The sequence below is a fragment of the Colletotrichum fructicola genome, assembly GCF_000319635.2.
Source record: "Colletotrichum fructicola Nara gc5 chromosome Unknown KSG_Nara_v1_contig01, whole genome shotgun sequence".
In the NCBI taxonomy this organism is placed as follows: domain Eukaryota; kingdom Fungi; phylum Ascomycota; class Sordariomycetes; order Glomerellales; family Glomerellaceae; genus Colletotrichum; species Colletotrichum fructicola.
This window is the reverse complement of record NW_027094051.1, coordinates 4,370,027-4,390,465: the sequence shown is the minus strand read 5'-3', so window position 1 is coordinate 4,390,465 and position 20,439 is coordinate 4,370,027. Positions and strand designations below refer to the sequence as shown.

Below are 20,439 nucleotides of genomic sequence, written 5' to 3'. Positions count from 1 at the left end.
TATATTAATAATATTATATTAAATTACTTTTAAGTTAAATTTTACTTTAAATATTATAATAACTCTAAATATATAAATTATAAAGGTTATTATATATATTTTTTAATTTTTTTTCTAGAGGTCTCTTTATATATAGAGTTTTATTTTATATTAATCTAAATAACTATTCTTATTAAACTTATAAGTAAATACTTATTTTAAGAAGAGAGGGTTTAAGTATATATATTTATATTTTATTAACTTCTTTAATTTATAAAGTTTCTTTAAAATCCTTGTTTAAATAGAATTTATTCTTATTAAATATAGTATTCTAAATAATAATTACTCTCTTAAGAATTAAAATCTACATTTTATAAGGATTATATATATATATATATATAGTATATTTCATAAGATATTTAATATATTTATATAAACTTATTTTAAACTTTCTCCTCTTTATCTCTCTTTTTATTTTTTATTTTAAGAGATATATTTTATAATTATAAATATAAATCCTTTTTTAATAAGATTAAGAATTAAAGGATTTTAAAAACTTATAAACTAATATTTATAAGTTTATATACTTTTTAAATTATCTTTATTTAATTTTGTTTAACAACTTTTAGTTTATAAAAGAATATAAATTTATATTAAATAAAAAACATCTTTAAAAATATTAATCTATTTTATAGCTGTTTTAATAAATTTGCTACTATTTTTACTTTAATATTTTTGATAATTATTTATATTTGTATTTTTTAATCTTTTTTATAAGTTCTTTTATATAAAATAGAGAGAACTTAAAATTAATTCCCTTTTTATTAGTTTATCTTTTACTTTTAATATAACTAAAGATCTTAATAACTATTTATTTATTACTTTGTTATAGTTTATATATAAATATTTCTTTCTACTTAAAAACTTAATTTTTAAATATCAAAATAATATGAAATACTTTAGAATATTTTTGAAATAAAAATAAAATTTATAAACGTTTTTAAAATACTTATCTTTAATAAAAAAAACTATAAAGTTTTGAATAAAATAACTGAGTAATTAAAAAGATCTTATAGTATTTTCTAATAAAAGTATAAATTTTAGTTTTTAAAAGGTCCTCTTAAGATTATTTTCTAAATATAAATTATAACATATTCCTTATATCTTAATTTTATTAAATCCTTAATGTTTACTTTTTAAACATTTTAACTAAATATTTAAAAAATATTAAACTTAAAATAGCTAAAATAGAAATATTATAACTAAATAGAGTTATTATAAGTAACTTTTAGTTTAAATAATATTTATAAAGACTACTAAATGTGGCTATATAAGTAAAATTAACTTCTTTAGAGTAATTTATACTAATATATAATAATAAATAACTAAAAATAGAGAAGTAATTAGAAGAAGTCTTATATTTTAAAAAAGTACTATTCTATTATTATAAATAAACTTATAAAAATAAAGCTTTTACTACTTCTAAAATAAAACTTATTAATACTTTTATAATACTAAATATTAGTTATTTTAAAATAATACTTAGAGATTAAGTTAGTATAAAATCCTTTTATATATAAGATATTCTTTAGAATAAGATCTTGTATACTTTTCTTTTTTAGTTTATTTAGAGTATTCTTAAAAACTTTAGTATTTATTCTTTTTAATATAAAGAGATTATAAGCTAGCTATAACCTAATTTAATTTACTTGGCTTATAATAATTTCTAAAAAGATTAAGATTATTAGTAAAAAAAGTAGATATCTTAATATTTATAATAGTTAAATATTAAAAAGAGTAAAATTAATAGTATCTATTAAAAAGGTTTTAATTAAAAATATTCTTTTTTCTTAAAAAGAAAGAAGATTTAAAATTAATTAAAACATAGCTACAATAATAAACCTATTTAAAAGAATACTTAGAGAAATATATTTCTATCTTTTTAATTTATTAATATTTTTAATAATAGCTTATTTATTTTTAATAAAAGCTTTGTAAAAAGCTTTTTACTTTTTATTAAACGCTTTATTTTTAATATTACTTTTTTATTACTAAATAAGTTAAAGAAATATGTTTATAAATATTTTCTTATAAAAGAAAACTTTATTTAAGTATATTCTATAAAAGACTAAATATATTAAGCTATAAAGCTTATATTTATATAGTTGAAATATAAATAATTTTAAATATTACTCAAGAAGTTTTAAATTTTAAAATATATTTTAATATTACTTAAGTTTTATTATAAGTTAGATTTTCTCTTAAGTATTATAAAATAGCTATTTAAATACCTTTTTATTATTAAAGTTATAGGTTTATAACTCTTTTAAATAAGATTTTTATTTCTTTTAAAGAGGGGGTTATCTAACTACTTCTTTTAAAAATTATATAGTTCTAAAAATATTAAATAGCTTAATTAATAATAAGTTAAATTTTAATTACTTAAAGGGAGTTTTCTATTATAAATATTCTTTATATTTCTAAAATATTATAATTAAATTTTTTATTAAAAGCTATAAGCTAAAAAATATAAAAGTCCTCAAGATTAATTAATAAATAACATATTTTTTTAAATATAGTTAATAAAATATTTCTCTTTTATAATAATTATTATTGACTCTCTTCTTATAAATTACTATTTCAAAAATATAATAAAAAGTTTTATTATTAATTATAAAACTTGTAATAATTTATGCTTTACTATAAATTATAACTATCTCTTAAAATATTTTAAAAGTAGTTATGAAAATATTTCCTTAAATTATTATAAATATAGTTTTAAAATAATTCTTCAAATTTCTTATTTAAGTTCAGTTTTTATTAAAAGTTTAAACTAAATAAAATCTAAGAGGTTTTTATAACCCATTTTTATTACTTACTTTTAGATTTCTTACTATTTATAAGAATTTTTAACTTAAATATCTTTTTTATATTTAGTTTATAGCTTTTAAATAACTATAAAGATATAGTTTATAATAATGAAAAAGTATTAAATCTTTAATTAATAGTTTTATTAAGTATTTAAGTTTAAAAATAAAAAAAAGTAAAAAAAGGTCTATTAAACTTCTAATTCTCTATAACTTAATAATAACACTACTCTAAATATTCATTAATATATTAAATATAGTTATTTTGTGTAAAAATTAAGATTTTAAAGAGATTTTTATATTAATCCTTAAAGAGGTTCAAAATATTTAAAACGTTAAGTTGATATATTTCTAGATTCTTATAAGTATATAGTTAAACTTAAAAAAGATAATTTAACTATTTCAGTTTTTATTAGTTTTTAAAAAGTGCTTAGAACTTATAAATTAGTTTTTAATAAAAGTAAATATTTCAATAATAAGTTAGTTAAAAATAGTTTAAAAAGAGAAAAGAGAGAGTTCTATTTATTCTTATAAATAGTTAAAATATATTAGTAAGAATAGAGATAAAATTTTATAAACTAAGTTTATAATTATTATATAAATAATAGTTTCAAGAGACTAAAAAGTTAAATAAAAACATATCTTTTCTAAGAGAATATTATACTCTTAATATACTTTATATCTTAAGTGTATTAAGCCTATATAGTTTATATAACCTACTCTTTAGTAAGTACTTACTAAAGCTCTCTTATAAAGCGTATAGTATATTATTAGATGCCTTACTATATAATATTAAATCTACAAAAGACGTTAACAATAAAGAAACTAATAGATTTTAAGTATCAAGTAAGCTATATATATAAAGTATATTATTTAGTATTATAAAGTTTATTATATAGTTAATATTAAAATTAAAGTATGAAAAGAGATAAGATTACTATTATATATATAGTATATATAATATTAAAGCTAGAGTTAAAGTAATATAAGTAATTTAATTAGTTAGAAAAAGTTAGTATTACCTTAATAGATTCTTTATGCTACTTAAATAATAAAGCTTAATATTTATTTATTCTTCTTCTTCTTCTTCTAATAATAAGATTATATTATATTTTAAGCTTTTGTTTTCTTTATAAAAAGAGATTAATTATTGTTAATAATATTCTTTATAGCTTTATATTATAATATTTTTCTTTTTTAAGTTTAGTTTAAGACTTAATAAAGTTTAAAATTAAATTATAATATTAACTATAAACTTTTTTAAAAGAAATATATTATTATAGTTATTTATTTATTATATAAGAAAGTATAAGACAAATATAATAAAAAGAATATGTAATTTTTCTTTTTTAAGTTTATAGTTAGAATATAGCCTCCCTATACAAAGACTATAGTAAAATTTACCCTATGTATAAGTATAAGTCTAGAAATACTATATAAGTACTTTAACTTATACCTTCTACTAATTAAGGAAAATAGTACAGAAACTTTATACATTCTTACTAATAAGTAAACCCTTATATAAAGTTAAATATATACTCTAGCTAAATAAATTAATAGAATAGTAATAATACTGTTTATATAGTATAAAGTTAGTAGCGCTATATATAGTAAAGCTAATTATATTAAGGCTGAATAAGTTACTAAAGCTTTTATAGCTAATAATAGCTTCACTAAACCTTTTAGTAAAATGCTATAAATACTACTATAAGAGAGATAACTTCTTAACTAAAGAGGTTATTATAAGAAGTTTCTATAGCTAGAAGTATAAAACCTCTACTATATATAAAGCTTTATACTTTTCCTTCTTCTTCTTCTTTACTTTATAACTTATAATAAATCCTAAAGTATCTTTATAATATTTACACTATATAAAGTATTTAAGTTTACTAAGTATAAGCTAAATAGTACTTTTATCTCTATAAATAATATATAATATATCTAAAATAAGTTTTACTTTCATATACTTAATAATAAGCTTAAATTTAAAGAATAATCTAAAAAAAAAACTAAAAATATATTATTCTAAGAGCTTTATTAATAAACGTCTTAAAGACCCCTATAAGTAGTAATATCATCTTTCTTATTAAGAAAGCTTTAAATAATATTAATATAGAGTTTAAGTATATCTTTAGCTATTTTAATAAATAAGACGTTTTCTCTAAAGTATTTAAAAGTACTAAAGAGGATATAAGCTTTATATAAAGCTTAAATATAATAAGTATGCTTTATATCAACTAATAGAGAGAATATTATTAATAATAGTATAGCTATAAAGGTGTTACCTAGCTTAATTAAATAAAAAGACTATAAAGATAGTAATAACTTAATAGTAAATAGTAAAATAGTAGTAGAGATAGTATTTAATAGTAGTATAAGTAATATATAAGAGAGAGAATAAGTTAATAGTTTAATAGTTTATAGTAATTAAATAATTGTAAACTATATCATTACTAAAGTAAAGTTAAAGATTATAAGGTTATATAAATATATAAGTATAGCTAAAGTTAGGAGAGTTATAATTATATAATTAAAGGCTTTATATATTATTAAGAGGTATAAGGTTAAGAGTTTTATTATTTTAAGCAAGTAAAAATTATAGTAAACAGCTAGAGGCTATATTTTCTTTTTTATAAAAATAATATAAAATTAAATTTAAAAAAAAGAAATATATTTAAATAAATTTAATTGAAATTCTTTTTTTTCTTTTTTAAAAGGTTAATATAGTTATAATTTTTCCTTTTTTAGGTTCCGATATTTTTATATTTATAATAGTTTATAATTTAAAAAAACCAATTCTTAATATTTCTCTCTCTCTCTCTCTCTCTCTCTCTATATATATATATATATATATATATATAGTTTAAATCTTAAGTCTTTTAACTTTTTAATATTTTTTTTAATTAATTAATATATTATTAAAACATTTTAATAAGTTTAATTAAGAAGAAGTTTTTAAATATAAATTAATTAGTTTTATTTTATTCAAGTTTATAAGAGAAATAAAATAAATCTAATTATTTATATAACTTTAGTTTTAAAAATAAAGAAAATAAACTTATTTTATTTTAATTATTTTAAAACTAAGTTATTATTATAATAACTTATAATAAATAATAAATAATAAGATTTAAATAAATAATTAATAAACTAACAAGATAGACTAATTAAATTTATATAAAACTTTAATACTTTTCTTATTATACTAAATATTTTTTAACAGTTTTTTCTTAAATTTTATAGTTTAAATTGATCTTTAATTTTAAATATTTAAGTTCTGACTTTTTATTCTAAAGGAAATAGAAATTAAAAGGTCAGTTTAATTTCTTTTAATATAATATTATTTAAATTATTTCTTTTTTTAAATTTATTTTTATTTTGTTTAATAAAGTAATATAGAACAATTATAAAAGAACTCTTCTATAATAATTTAGTTTACTTTTTTATATTAATTATTAATCTTATAATATAATAAAATAAAAACTTATTAATTATATTAAATATTTTATTTTAAATAGAAACACCTCTTAAAAATATCTAAATATTTATATATTAATTATTTAGCTAATTATAAAAGATATAAAAGTAAATATATAAATATAAACCTAATTAATTTATATTTTATTCATATTTCTTATTTCTTTTAATATTTTAAACTATATAGTTTTTAGAAAGAAAATAAACTATTAAAGAAAGTTTAATAATATTATTTATTACTAAGAGATAGTAATTAGAAGAGACTAAAGAGTTTATAAAGAAAGTATATATTATTTTAAAAGAAGTTACCCTCTTAAATATTCTTAAATTAAAAGCTTATAAGGCCTATATTAATTATATAACTTACTCCTTTAATAAGACTTACTAAGAAAGCTATATAAAGCAAAAAGCATATTATAAGATAAACTACTATATTTTTATAATATTCTGCTTTATTTTAGTTTTAAATAGTTTAAAAAATAAAATAAAAAGTAGTAAATTTAAGTAAATAAAACTAATTAAAACTAAGAAACTAAAGAAGTTTAAAAATATTCGTTTTCATTGAATCTTTAAAAATAAAACTTAATAAAACCTTATTATAAATTAGAATTAAAAATTTAATTTTTTTAAGAAGTCAATTAACAAATTTATTTAAAAAATAAGAAAGATATAAAAATAAATATATTTATTACTTATTTATTTAGTTTTCTATCATAAACTAATTAAACCTCTATTTATTTATATAAGTTATTTCTTTTTATAATAATATTCAATATTTATAAAAACACTTACTTAATCTTTTACTTTTTTGTTAAAATTACTAGAAATTTAAAGAACTTTACTTCTTTTTAGTATATTTTATAGAAATAAAAGCGTATTTTATTTAAGTTTTAAAAATGTTTTACTTTTAAATTAGTTAAGTATAAAACTCTATAATAAAAACTTAGTTTAATATAACTTTTGAAAGTAATTAATAGATTTTAAGAAATTAGATTAAAAAATAATAGTATTTTAAATTACTCTATATATAGACTAAATTAATAAATATTAATATTTAAAGATATAAATAAATACCTATGAATTAGCTTTATTATTATATTAAACATATTAAATATATAGTAATTTTACTAGAATTCTTAAGTTAGGTTTAAAGGTAGTTTATAAAGTATATAATTTATCTCTATTTTATTTCTAAGTAGTTTAATATATAATAATATTTATATTATATAAATATATATAATTATACTCAAAACGCCTTTTTATTTATATATAATAAAATATATAATAAAATATATAATAAAATATATAATAAAACATAAAGATATAATATAAAATATAAAATATAGTAAATATATATTCAATATAATATAAAAATATAATATAAATACTTATATTATATTTTGTATTATATTTTTATGTTATGTTTTTTTTAATAATATCTACCCCTAAGCGTCCCTAGATTATAAGCTTATAAAGTCTATATTAGTTATATAACCTATTCCCTCAGTAGGGCTTACCGAGGGGGCTGCGCAAGAGCGTATAGCGGGATAATTCGCTACAAAAAGAATGAACTTAATAATCAATATATATAATAAATAGATTGAGAATTCCTTTAAACTAATGCTATTTACAAGAGCATACGCCGAGGGTCTTCAATATACTCCTTCACCTTTACAAGGAATTGAACAGCTTCCCTTCCATCCAGAAGCCGGTGGTCGTAGGTCAAAGCTAGATACATCATGGGGCGAACCTCAATTTTCCCATTGACCGCAACAGGGCGTTCCTTCACGGCATGGAGACCCAGCACGGCGGTCTGAGGAAGATTGATGATCGGGGTTCCCATGAGAGAGCCAAACACCCCGCCATTGCTGATAGTAAAGGTGCCACCAGCCATATCTTCGATGGTGAGCTTGTTGTCTCGAGCCTATTTCGCAGCAAGTTAGCACACCATCCCGTTTCTGAAAGATCCAAACAGACCAAACTGTACCTTCTTGCCCATGTCAGCGATCGCCTTCTCGATGCCCAGCATGTCAAGTGACTCAGTGTTGCGGACAACCGGAGTGACGAGGCCCTTTTCCGTGGCCACAGCGACACTTATGTCAACATAGTCACGATATACGATAGTGTCGCCTCCGTTGGGTCCCTCGATGGACGCGTTCACAGCAGGGATATCGCGCATGGCCAAGACACACGCGCGTGAGAAGGCGCTCATGAAGCCCAGCTTCACGCCAGTTTTCTTGAGCACATCGTCACGGTAAAGCTTTCGAAACTCGATGAGAGACGACATATCGACCTCGTTGAATGTGGTCAGCGATGCCGCAGTGTTTTGCGACTGCTTGAGACGCTCGGCGATGCGAAGGCGCATGCGGTTCATTTTCACCTACGCCAAATCAGTCATACTACCTCACGACAGTCATCTCCGGACGAGGAGGGGGCAGTCGGAGCATAACGTACGCGGCGCTCCTCACGACTACCAAGGCTTGGACCAGTGCTCGAAGCAGTTTCTTTCGAGGGACTGGGCACGGGCTTTGAAGTCTCCTTGGTCTCCTTCGCTGGAGGAGCAGCTGGCTTGCTTTCAGGCTGAGGTTCATCCTTAGGCTCAGGCTTCGACTCTGACTTGGAAGGCTCGGGTTGAGATTCGGGCTCGGCGGCAGGCTTGTCTGATGTGGTCTTCCCTTCGCTAGGGTCCTTGCTGCTGCTGCTAGGCTTTTCGCCGCCAAGCTCCAACTTGACGATATCTTGACCGACAGTAACGGTATCCTCCTCGTTGACCAAGAATTCCTTGATGACGCCTGCTTCCGGGGCATTAACAGCGACATCAATCTACATGTGAATGAGTCAATATCGTCTCCAGGGAAACTGTAGTTGTCGCAACAAAAGGACGTCAGGCCTTCCGGTCAAGGCTGGAACAAACAACTTGCCTTGTCGGTTTCAATGGTCGCGATCTCTTCGTCTTGCTCGACAAAATCGCCAATCTGCTTGGACCACTGCTTCAGCGTTCCCTCGGATATGGACTCAGCCATCTGTGGCACTTGGACGATCTTGTCTGCATAGTTGCGGACGTGCTGCATCATCTGCGGCATCTGCATTGGTAACGCCCGCGCGGGATACCGACGAAGCGGCACCAGGCGCGCAGTGGTTCTCAAGCTTCTCGAAAGCATCGTGCAGGATTGGCGGCCGAAGGGAGAAAGAGAGTACGGACGAGGAGAAAAACGAAAGAACTTGGAACGAGAAAAACCTGCTACGAGATAACCACAAGCGCGGCGTTTTCGAATATTGCTAGAAGCTCTCTCCCAGGTGGTAGTGACAGGAGAATCCTGGTAGTAGCAACTGCAGCAGCAGAGCAGAGCGTCCAGTGACCGTAGCGTTCGCCAGAAGCTAACAGGCTACATACTGGCAAAAGGGCAAGACATCCTGGTCACTCTACAGTGTGAATGAAGGCACGGAACAGTCTTTGACACGGTGCCTTCCCAATCAGCCGCTTCTCGGCGAATACTTAGCCTTCTTCCGGGTGTCCCGTCACTGTCAACCGAGGAAGTAGTGACAATCTGCAATATCATCAATTACCGGAAATAGCCGCTGTCAACGTCACTATTGATAGTACTTAACTGTGTAGCAAGCCTACATCTGCCACACTGACTGTTGCTCTATGCGTCTTTGTGAGATATCGAAACCTGATCTTAACTGACAAGCTGAGCTGTTGCCATCATTTTCTCGTTTTGATCACTTATTTGATCAATCCCGTTCTTCTCTTTCGCCCTCCCTCCTACGCTGCCTGACTCTGAACTACCTTTTGTCTCAGAACTATTTGGCTGGTGTGAGTACCTAGTGCATGTCCTCCCTGACGAGTTAGAGAATACTTACCATCCTCAACGCTTCGGACATTTGATGTTTTACGCTGGACAATGATTTCCAGATCCTGTATGTTGCTCTGTAGCTGTTGGACCTTGGCATCGTAGAAGCGTTCGGCCGACTCGGTATCCTTCAGTTTTCGCAGTGTTAGCAGGCTTGGCTGCGCCTTCGCAGCGTGTCAGGAAATGCACCAACCTTCTCCACATAGAACCCTGTGCCAACGTCGACAATTACGTGCTTGGGGTCGGACAGCTCACCGCGCACGTAAAGCGAGTTTGTGAGGGGAACAAGTACCGACCTCTCAGCTGGGGATGTTATCAGCATTCATGGCCTCTGAAACTGAGGGAACTGGGTGAGAGAGAGAGAAATCGCTAACCCTCTTCGGAACCAGGACGAGCTTTAACACAACGTAGGCACTCTCTGAACTTAGCCTGAGCGCTGTGCAGCTGGGCAAACGATGAGGTCAAGTGCTCCAACTCCTCCTCCAACTGTTTTTTGACCTGGCTTAGTTGCTGCACGTCCAGTGTCTCGAGGTTGACTTCCGTATTAAATCAGTGAAAGACCTTTGACGTGGCATACATACACCTATGACTCACTCGTCTCAGAACCTTGGGCGGCCATGTCGGATAAGCTTGACTATTGCCGTGATATTGGGGATAGAATCAAAGTCAGCCTTGCCAGCGTTGCGGCAGACAGGAACAGGGAATGAGTGGAGTGGAAGTGACGGTTGATTTCGACTCAATCCGCCTGGCGAGGGCTCAAAGTCTGAGATACGTACTCGGTGTTGTGCTGGTTAGTAAGGCCGACCGCCAGGTCACGTGATATTTGGCGATGAGCGAAAGCACCGCCGCCAGCCAGGCCTCTGGAAACCCTTTTCCATTTTGGCCAGATATAGCGTTAAAAAGACGGCCAGACTGCATCCACTGTGTAGGAGATGACTTGATTACTGTATAGCCGACTGTTACAACACCCTATTTGTGGGACGTGCTCGCCAGACTCACTCGACATGCGTCGTTGCTGTTACAGCTTCTCCAACAACTCTGTTACCCGTCGACGGACCCCTGACAGCGGCACCGTTTCTCTGACGCCCAGTCTCCTACACTGCACTTCGCAGCCCTCATTCTGCTTCCACGCTTTACCGAGGACCACCACGACGGGGTATCCCACCAAATCTGCATCCTTGAGCTTCCATGACAATGATAAGGCGCGGTCATCCAATACTGCCTCTGGTCCCAACATTCCGGTTCTGGGCATCGTTAGTTCATCGTAGATATTTCCAGCCTCCTCGGCTAAGTCTGTTGATGATATCACAACGACCTCGTAGGGAGCGACAACCCTCGGCCACTGTAGCCCCCTTTCGTCTGCCAAATGCTCAACCATTGCACCGATAAGACGAGACACTCCAATCCCGTGACACCCCATCTGCATCGGAACCGTCTTTTCGGTAGCCAAGGGTTGACTTGTGCCGTTTGTGGCCGCTGTGCCCATCGGCACGGAAACCGTCGCCCCGAGAGGCTGCGAGTATCTCGTCCCTAGATGGAACGTGTGCCCGACTTCCAGGGCCTTCTGTACTCTCAGAATACCGCTCTCGCAGCTTGGACACCTGTCCCCTGCACGAACCGTCAGGAGATTCAGGCCCTGACCGCTCCGGTCCTCCATGATCGTGATAGCATCCAACTTTGACTTTGCCGTCTCCCATCGTGGTAAAGGCCACAACTTTGCCTCTTGAAGTAGCAACTCCTCAGCCTGTGCCGCCAGTCTGAAGTCGATCAGGTTTACTAGCCTCGGCGACTTTGCGGCGGCTTGCCCAGTTGTATGCTGACATTCGACAGCACGGGGCCAGAGACGCAGGGCGTCATCGACGCTTGCGTCCAGGCCGGGAATAATGGATTTCACGGCAGGTATGCTTACGTCAACGTCTTTTGTTTCCTCCATTTTCGTCTCCCCTGAAATTTGTGCCGGGTACCATACATTGACCAGGGTCGAGCGGTCCTTGCTGATCCCTCGCCATACTCTCACAGCGGACACTTTGGTGTTTTCGACCGTGGGGTGACCATTCAGCTTCGTAACGTCCTTGCGAGTTTCTGCCACCTCGGTATTAGCAGCGTAATCGCAAGAACCACAAATAATGACTGTGTCCTCCCCAACAAGGGTCGGAAGATGGTATTCGTGGCTGAGATCGCCTCCCATATCGCCAGAGCTGGCCTTGGCCACCATCACTGGCAGCTTCAAGGCTTCAAAGACACCCTTATAAGCAGCTTGGACTTTGTGATACGTCTCCAACGCCGCTTCAGATGAGACGTCAAAAGTATACAGGTCCTTCATGGTAAACTCGCGGGATCTAAGAAGGCCATGCCGTGGCCGCAACTCATCACGAAACTTGCGAGCTTTGGATACTCTGTTAGTCTCTGCAGTTTCGCGGCACATCAGGCCTGCAGGCAGACCAACTCACTGATCTGATATAGGCGAAGGGGCAACTCCTTGTAAGACCTGACAGTCTTCGCTACTAGGGAAGTGATTTCTTCCTCATGTGTGGGTGACAGCATATACTGGGCCCCTTTGCGATCCTCGAATGCGAAAAGCTGTAGGGTTTTCAGTTATGTCGTCACCAGCAAGCCCTGCGGAAACGGACCTCTGATTCTAGCTGGGCTAGGCGACCACTTCTGTGCCAGAGCTCCTTGGATGTTATGGTTGATAGAGACACTCTGGAGGCCCCTGAGTACTAAGATCAACACTATGCCACTTTCGAGACTCTGGAGGCTTTACCCAAATTTTGCATGTAATGATCGATCAGACCCTCAAGTTTCATTTGGACACGCCTGCCGAGGGGCAGGAGGTGGAAAACTCCCAAGTGAGACTGTCAAAGCATGTTAGGAAGCACTCAGATGAAGGCATTCGAATGGTGTTGGCCGAACCTACCTGCCTGAGAAACCCTGCACGAACGAGCTTGTCGTGAGCACCTTTTCCCGGCTTAGTCAGTCGCCTGCAGATGGAAGCAGCAAGACATTGTTTACCTTCATCTTTCCCAGCAGTAATGCCTCCAGTAGGGGTCCATATTGCGGAAAGTCGATGCCGAGCAGGCTCGCTATGATAGTGTCGAAAACATGGCTTGAGAATGTTAGTATCTGCCCTTCCTGAATATGAGTAATCCTGCATCTTGCGTGCGATTCTTACCCGAGACCCTGGCCAAGATTGTAGGTGAAGTCTGCTGTAACATAGCGTGCGGGTTTTTGACGGAGGCGTCAGTCTTCGGGCAAAGGCGAACATCGTTCCGCCAGAACGTGAGCTTTCTAGCAGCTGGCGTCCCACGACTACCAACCCAGCTTATGCAGAGTTATGTCTGTGGGCATTGAGGGGTAGCTTGTATCAGTTGGTGGCGAATGGACCAACGAGTCTCTAGTTTTGGCGCTGCAGTTGCCTAGCTAAAGCAAATGGCATTACCAGAGCAGGCGATCGGATGACAGCGAGTGCGGCAGGCGAAATGGCGTTCAAGTCGCGCAAAGCGGGTTTGCAAGCGACCCCTAGATGAACTTGGGTAGCAACTCGACCGAACAGAAACTTGAGGGCATGCACCAGTGTCATAGACGTAAAGAATATACGAATTAGCCCAAGTAGGTGGCCATTGAGCAAAAGATGTAGTGAAGCGTCGGGTCATGAGCCAAAGGTCGCAGTCGAGAAATGGTCCTAGCCCATCTAATAATCTTTTCAGAGATTGGGAAAAACGACCACGAGCCGCATGTGCCCTCTACCAGCCGTCCTGCAGGGGCGTGAACACGTCTTTCCCATGCACAGACTGACTACCTTAGTGCGGTTAGTGTGGAGATAGAATTCACAAGCAACCCCACTTCCGTACCTAGCTAGTGGAATTTTTTTTTTGCCCTCCAGAGCTGCTGCAGAGGCTGGATTTTCCCGGCGCAAAACTTCCTCATTCTGTTCACACTCGGGAGAATCGAGAGTTGCGCCAGAGCTCTATTTTCGTCAACCTACAAGACGATCTTCAGCCATGGCGAAGCCTAAACGTCATTCCGCTAGCAGCATTTCACAGCAGACGCGATTGAACGAGCAGTCGCTTACAGCGCTTACAGCCAAGATCGATAAGAATTTGGGAACGAAGACAAAAGATGGCAGCAACACCACTAACAAGAAGCGCAAACACGCCTCAGATTGGCCCTCCGCGAGTCCTCGACAACGAAAGAAACTTTCTCCGGGAAGCCAGGAACCTCGAAGGGCAGTGTCCACCAATTCGAAGACCAGCAAGAGCGATTCCCTATCTCGCGAAGCCCTGCTAGAGGAGATTCGAGCTTTGGGCGGCGACGAGGAGGACCTTCAGTTGATTGGCGATGTGGATTCAGACCAAGAAGATACCAACGGGGCCGAGGATTATAGCATTGCTGTCGACAGCAAGCTTCAGGGCGAGTTGGCTGCCTTTGCTGCTCAGCTGGGACTCCAGCAATATCATGAACAAGAGACCATCGGCGGATCTGACGAAGGCGGTGGCAGCGACGACAACGTCGAATTCGTCAGTGGATCTGAAAATGGTGGCGAGGACTCTGAGGCAGAGACGACTGGCTCCGAAGCAGATAATCATCAGGAAGAGACCTTCGAAGAGCATCGCAAGGAGGCAAACAATGTGTCCAAGAAGCAGTTCGTGAGCAAAATCCTTGTCATCGCCGTACCGTGATTGTACTGACCCGTCTGCTCGCAGAAATTCGAGCCTCGTGCGGACTGGCACGGCGCTGCGTTAGGCAAGCTTCCAGAGCCCATAACAACAGAGCTGGATGGGTACCTCGGTGCCATCAATGCGCTCAAGAACCATGCTCTTGCTCTTCTAGAAGCTGATGCATCCGTCTACGGCAAGAGTGTCTTGGCGTCCTCCTCCCACAAGTTCCTTTCTACAATCATGTCGTCTGGTACCTTGTCTGACAAGGTATCAGCGCTCACGCTGGCAATACAAGAATCTCCCTTGCACAACGTTAAAGCGTTTGAGTCCCTTCTTGGCCTTGCCTCCAAACGAAGTCGCGCTCAGGCAATTGGAGCCTTGGGTGCTTTGGTCGATCTCCTAGGTCCCGGTCTCATCTTACCTCCAAACAGAAGACTGCGAACTTTCCAGTCGCAACCTGGGTTGTTGGGCACATTACAGAAGTCTGCAGTCAGCTCGTGGAGCTCAGGACAGCCTTTACCTGGACGTCTTACCGAGCCACACCTTATCCAATACGCTTACGAGGACTGGCTCAAGTCCTCTTACTTCAAAGTCATTCAGCTGCTAGAGGTGTGGTGCAACGACGAAATCGAGTACTCCCGAACCCGTTCCCTCGACTTTGTGTATGGACTGCTCAAGGATAAGCCTGAGCAAGAAACAAACCTATTGAGGCTGCTGGTCAACAAGCTCGGCGACAAAGACCGGAAGATTGCCTCAAGAGTCTCATACCTGTTGCTTCAGCTCCAGAACACTCACCCTGGCATGAGACAGATCATTATCAACGCTGTCGAGCAGGAGGTTTTGCTGCGCCCTGGCCAGACCTTCAGAGCCAAGTATCACGCGGTGAACACTCTCAACCAGACCATCCTCAGCAGTCGCGAGGTTGGTACAGCAGAGGCCCTTCTCCGCATCTACTTCGATATTTTCGTGACCCTTCTGAACAGTTCTGTTTTGGGCAGAGCGCTCGGGGATGAGGAGAAGGAGAGGTCTGCCCCAGCCGGTACAGAAGGAGCCGCAGCAGCAGAGCGTCAGACAGCCGATAAGCTGGTCACTGCGGTTTTGACAGGTATTAACCGCGCAGTTCCCTTCGTGGCAGCCCAGAATCCCATGTATGTGCTCCTCAATTGCTTCATCTCCTTCCCTGACTCGACAAGGAACTTACTCGTCCTGCTCTAGTCTGGAAACGCAAGTGGACACGCTCTTCCGTATTGCACATTCCACGAATTTCAACACCGGCATCCAGGCACTCATTCTCATCCAGCAGCTTTCAGTCACGAGGCATTTAGCCTCGGACAGGTTCTACAGGACCTTGTACGAATCTTTGCTGGACCCCCGTCTGGCGATATCTTCGAAGCAGGCCCTCTATCTAAATTTGCTATTAAGGTCGTTGAAGGCTGACGTCGATACGCGCCGTATCAAGGCTTTCGCAAAGAGAATGCTCCAAATTTTGAACTTGCACCAAGCTGCGTTCGCTTGCGGACTCCTATATGTCGTGTTTCAGCTACGGGTCCAATTTCCTGAACTTAGGGCTCTTCTTGAGGAGCCCGAAGATAACGATGCCGAAGGAACAGTTGCTGAATTCACGGAGCAAAGCAAGAACGAGCTCGCTTCTCGGGGATCAACATACGATGGCCGAAAGAGGAATCCGGAACACAGCAATGCTCAAAACAGCTGTCTATGGGAAATTGTGAGCACTATCGTCTCGTCATCTTAATTACAAGTCGCTTATGCTGTTATATCTAGGTCCCCTCTTTAACCCACTTTCATCCGTCCGTGTCAATGCTGGCCGCCAGTTTGTTTTCTGATGAGAAGCAAATGGCTAAACCGGATCTGGAGAGTCATAGTCTGATCAGATTTCTCGACAAGTTCGTCTATCGCAACCCCAAGGTCGCTGAGACGAGCAGGGGCGCATCCATTATGCAGCCAGTCCGCAACCCAGACCTAGGTAGCATTTGGCTTGCCAAGAGGGCCGGTGCAGCTGCTGGAGCATCGATCAACTCGCCGAGCTTTTGGAACAGAAAAGCTGAAAATGTTGCCGTGGAGGACATTTTCTTCCACGAGTACTTCAAGCAGGCTGGCAAGAAAACCGAGACGGGGAAGAAGGCGGCTACGGTTTCAGCCGTCGCGTCTGGTGATCAGGAGGACGAGGGCGAGCAAGAGGACGAGATTTGGAAGGCCCTTACAGCTACGCATCCTGATGGACCCATCGACAGCGATGAATCCGACCTTGACATGGACGGTTTTGACGACAGCGACGGTTCCTCTGACGGCGGAGTTGTGTTTTCCGATGGCTCCGACATTAACGACTCGGACGGAGATGTTGAAGACGACACACTTGGTTTGGAGGACGACGGGGCTGAGGAGATGGATAACAGTGATGACGAGGGAATTGTTGGGTCTCCTGCACCTCCGACTGAGGAGCCAGCGGAGGATGAGAAGCCGAAGAAGGGTGGCCGATCGTCGAGGAGGAAACTCAAGGACTTGCCCATGTTTGCTTCGGCAGAGGACTACGCCGATCTTTTGGCTCAAGATGATGATTAGGCTGGGAGAGTGGACTTGCCAACGCCATTAGAGGAAGGGATCAACGGTGAATTAGGATTCGGTATTCTAGCGAGGCTTCCCATGCCTTGTGTCCGGGCCATTGCTCTGTGCTATTTTGCCCCATTATGTGTCAAACCATTCCAGTGGGTCATTCTTGGTGAAGATGGCGCGATAGGTCTTGTCACCGTCAGAATGCTCCTTTTCCTCTGTGTGGATGCTGTGTAGCTTAGCCGGCTCGTCGCCTCCAGGCACATCAAAGGCTCTGAAGTGGATGTATGCAGGTCCTGAGTCGGACATGGCTGGGATACGAATCTTGCCGAAGAGGTGAACGCCGTAGGCTGAGACAGCGACTCTGACAGCGACGAGGTCCTTTGAGCTGAAACCAGCCAGTTGGTCGTCGTCCAGCTCCTCCTATATTCGAGCGTGTGAGCCAGGATGGACTTAAGATTCATCTACCACCAAGGGTACTTACAACAGCCTGGAAATACTCGCGTTCGTGCTCTGGTACGGGGTTGGGCATCAGTTGGTGAACTTGTAGATTCCTTCCGACGAAGGCAGGGTTCTTACTCTGATATTCGCGGCGGGTATGCAGGAGCTCCTTCTTGAGCTCGTGCTCGATGTCCTTGAAGACTTTGATTGACTCCTCTTTAGGCTCATGGACGGGGCCCAAGTCTACTGTTTCAGCCGTAGCCTTGATGCGACGGCAGTATTACGGGTCAGGGAAGATGAACGAGAACAGCACTCCATCGAGTATTACATCAGAACGTACCATGTTAGGGGATGTGATGAATCTCCTCGAGATGATTGCACAAAAAGTGGCGGATAAGTCAAAAGTTGCAATGTTCCTGCTTTGATGGATCGATCAGGAGGGGTAGCAATGGAGGTAAAGTTTGTGATGTTTAATGTCGTCTCAGCAGCCAATTTATATGCCATCTGATCTCCCAGGGGAATCTGCACCTGTCCGTCATCCACTGAGCAGCGATGTGATGGGACGGACGAAGCGGGAGCGCAGACCGGATGGGTGTTTGTATGCAGAGGGTCCCATTATTTCCGTGCCCCGACCGCAACTTGTATAGTTTCAGACGCTGGTAGGACATATGGGGGAGGGGTTGATGTCATTGGCATGGGTGACTACTTGCTCAGTTCTTGAACCCAGGCATGGCGGAGGCGGGATACACAGGACAAGGGAACACCACCAGCAGTTGACGTAATCAAGCCAGTGGCAGTGAAAACTGATCATCAACATGATTGGACGCCCGCATTGGGAAGCACGACTATCACTGTTCACACCTATACTTGGCAACGTTTCGCGAACGAGACGTTCCAGGCAGTACGAAGTGGGAATTGCTACCCGTGCGACAGTCAGTCTGGATATTGAGGTGGAAAATATGGGGCTTGACCACGTATGATTGGTTTCATCAAGCAAGGCACCTAGTCTTATCTTACCTTTTTCTTCCACATCAGCTATTGCATAGAAAGCTTCCGCGAGGCAAGGTGCCTCGGTTGTCTTACACCAGTTTCCCTGCGCTGCCTTAATTTGACCCTGCAACAACAATTGCCTTTCGGATAAGACACTTTTGCCCTCCTACCATATCCCTCCTGCCGACAACGCACGCCCTTGACGGACAGATTGGTCGCATATATGACAGCGACGCCGTTCGCTCCGCTGAGGTGGATGATAGCGCTGCCTGCAAGCCGTGCAGGAAGAAGCATCCCGAACGCGCTGTTCTCCCCGGCAGCTTGTCGTATACTTCTTCGACGATACCACCCTGGTGTCGGCGCACGTGAGTGTTTGCGCGAGGTCTCAATGCCTGGATGATTCAAGCTTACCCTGTTTCTCGCAGCTCCCATCGCGCCACCGGCATCACCTCCCTCCCGCCTTCGCAGGGCAATCGCATTCGGCGCATATGGACTGTTGTTTGCAAGTCTCGGCTTTATAGCCGCAGCTAGCCCACTTGCGCCCAGTCTGTTGGATGCGACAAAACACCGGTCCGACGAAGACAGCTTGCGTCTTTACGTTCCAGAAGACGCAGAGGCCAAGGCAGTGGATGATTATATCAATAACCACCCTCTTGCGGCAACGATGCGCAGGGACGCGGACATGGTTGAATCTCGGCCACATATGAGGCTGCCCGATGGGTTAAGACGTCATAATCTTACTGGCGGTACACTCCTTGGCCCCGGGCGCATCACGGTGCCTCCGATATGCTGGACCAGGAACGGTGGAAAAGCACTTGTCTCTATATCTCATCTTGGAACAGATATGTGCGGCCACCCTGGTATCGTGCACGGAGGTCTTCTGGCGACCATGCTTGACGAAGGTCTAGCACGCTGCTGTTTTGGGGCACTTCCACATAATGTGGGCGTCACCGCAAAGCTCGAAATCAACTACAGAAGGCCGGTTCACGCCGGGACATACGTGGTGCTAAGGGCGCAGACAGTGAGAGTTGAAGGGCGGAAGGCTTGGGTCGAGGGTCAACTGGAAACGTTGGTTGATGAAGGACAAGAGCCCGTTGTCTTGGCACAAGCAACAGCACTCTTTGTTTCACCTAGATTTGCGTCGGTATGTTGTGTGCCGCCCCGTTGAACGACATCGGCCTTTCCCACGCTAACATTCTTCGCAGGTCATGGCCAAGCTCAACGCAACATCTTGAGTATGAACCATGGTGTTCTTTTTTCTCCTTTTTTTTTCCCTTTAAAAAATCCTCTGAATTGCCTCACGACTGGACCGTTTGGGCGACAAGGTCCGCACGCAAGAAGCCCTGGCAGCCTGGCTCAGAAAGGCGTGTTGAGTACCAGTCTATCATGCGCCTAGAAAAATTCGCGAGGGGTGGGCTTCACTGATTGCGCAGCCCACCATTCCAGATGAATGGTGAATGACAGTTAGAGGTACCGGCCAGGCAAATACGAAAAGTGGCATATTCGTGAAGAAAAGTCCCCACTAACATTGCGCAAGAAGGAGGAGAGGGCCTATCCCTTCATACCTGGCGGGAGGGTCGAACAGCATCCGGTCCGGGTCGGCAG

At 38.0% G+C, this 20,439-nt stretch overlaps 5 protein-coding genes across 5 annotated transcripts; 2 read left to right on the top strand and 3 right to left on the bottom strand.

The window, feature by feature from the left end:
* Positions 1-7,950: 7,950 nt before the first annotated feature.
* CGGC5_v001237 (putative dihydrolipoyllysine-residue succinyltransferase component of 2-oxoglutarate dehydrogenase complex) lies at positions 7,951-9,397 on the bottom strand (the record flags this gene model as incomplete). Its single annotated transcript, XM_066150795.1, has 4 exons — positions 7,951-8,247; positions 8,311-8,703; positions 8,778-9,115; positions 9,238-9,397. 4 exons carry the CDS (start codon positions 9,395-9,397, stop codon positions 7,951-7,953), a joined length of 1,188 nt encoding a protein of 395 aa, XP_066009641.1.
* Positions 9,398-10,089: 692 nt separating this feature from the next.
* proS (Proline--tRNA ligase) lies at positions 10,090-13,442 on the bottom strand (the record flags this gene model as incomplete). Its single annotated transcript, XM_032030132.2, has 14 exons — positions 10,090-10,127; positions 10,188-10,305; positions 10,371-10,480; positions 10,552-10,713; positions 10,772-10,783; positions 10,954-11,121; positions 11,177-11,192; positions 11,235-12,562; positions 12,628-12,757; positions 12,808-12,890; positions 12,942-13,032; positions 13,095-13,135; positions 13,190-13,283; positions 13,350-13,442. The coding sequence occupies 14 exons, from the start codon at positions 13,440-13,442 to the stop codon at positions 10,090-10,092; spliced, it is 2,484 nt and encodes an 827-aa protein (XP_031890453.2).
* Positions 13,443-14,178: 736 nt separating this feature from the next.
* Positions 14,179-17,415, top strand: NOC1 (Ribosome biogenesis protein NOC1; the record flags this gene model as incomplete). The annotated part of the gene is made up of 4 exons (XM_032030131.1): positions 14,179-14,823; positions 14,881-15,983; positions 16,051-16,561; positions 16,618-17,415. 4 exons carry the CDS (start codon positions 14,179-14,181, stop codon positions 17,413-17,415), a joined length of 3,057 nt encoding a protein of 1,018 aa, XP_031890452.1.
* Positions 17,416-17,538: 123 nt separating this feature from the next.
* CGGC5_v001234 (uncharacterized protein) lies at positions 17,539-18,187 on the bottom strand (the record flags this gene model as incomplete). Its single annotated transcript, XM_032030130.1, has 4 exons — positions 17,539-17,826; positions 17,888-17,916; positions 17,983-18,106; positions 18,185-18,187. The coding sequence occupies 4 exons, from the start codon at positions 18,185-18,187 to the stop codon at positions 17,539-17,541; spliced, it is 444 nt and encodes a 147-aa protein (XP_031890449.1).
* Positions 18,188-19,057: 870 nt separating this feature from the next.
* On the top strand, positions 19,058-20,069 carry CGGC5_v001233 (UPF0644 protein; the record flags this gene model as incomplete). Its single annotated transcript, XM_032030129.1, has 3 exons — positions 19,058-19,199; positions 19,260-19,978; positions 20,040-20,069. 3 exons carry the CDS (start codon positions 19,058-19,060, stop codon positions 20,067-20,069), a joined length of 891 nt encoding a protein of 296 aa, XP_031890496.1.
* Between the last annotated feature and the right edge of the window lie 370 nt (positions 20,070-20,439).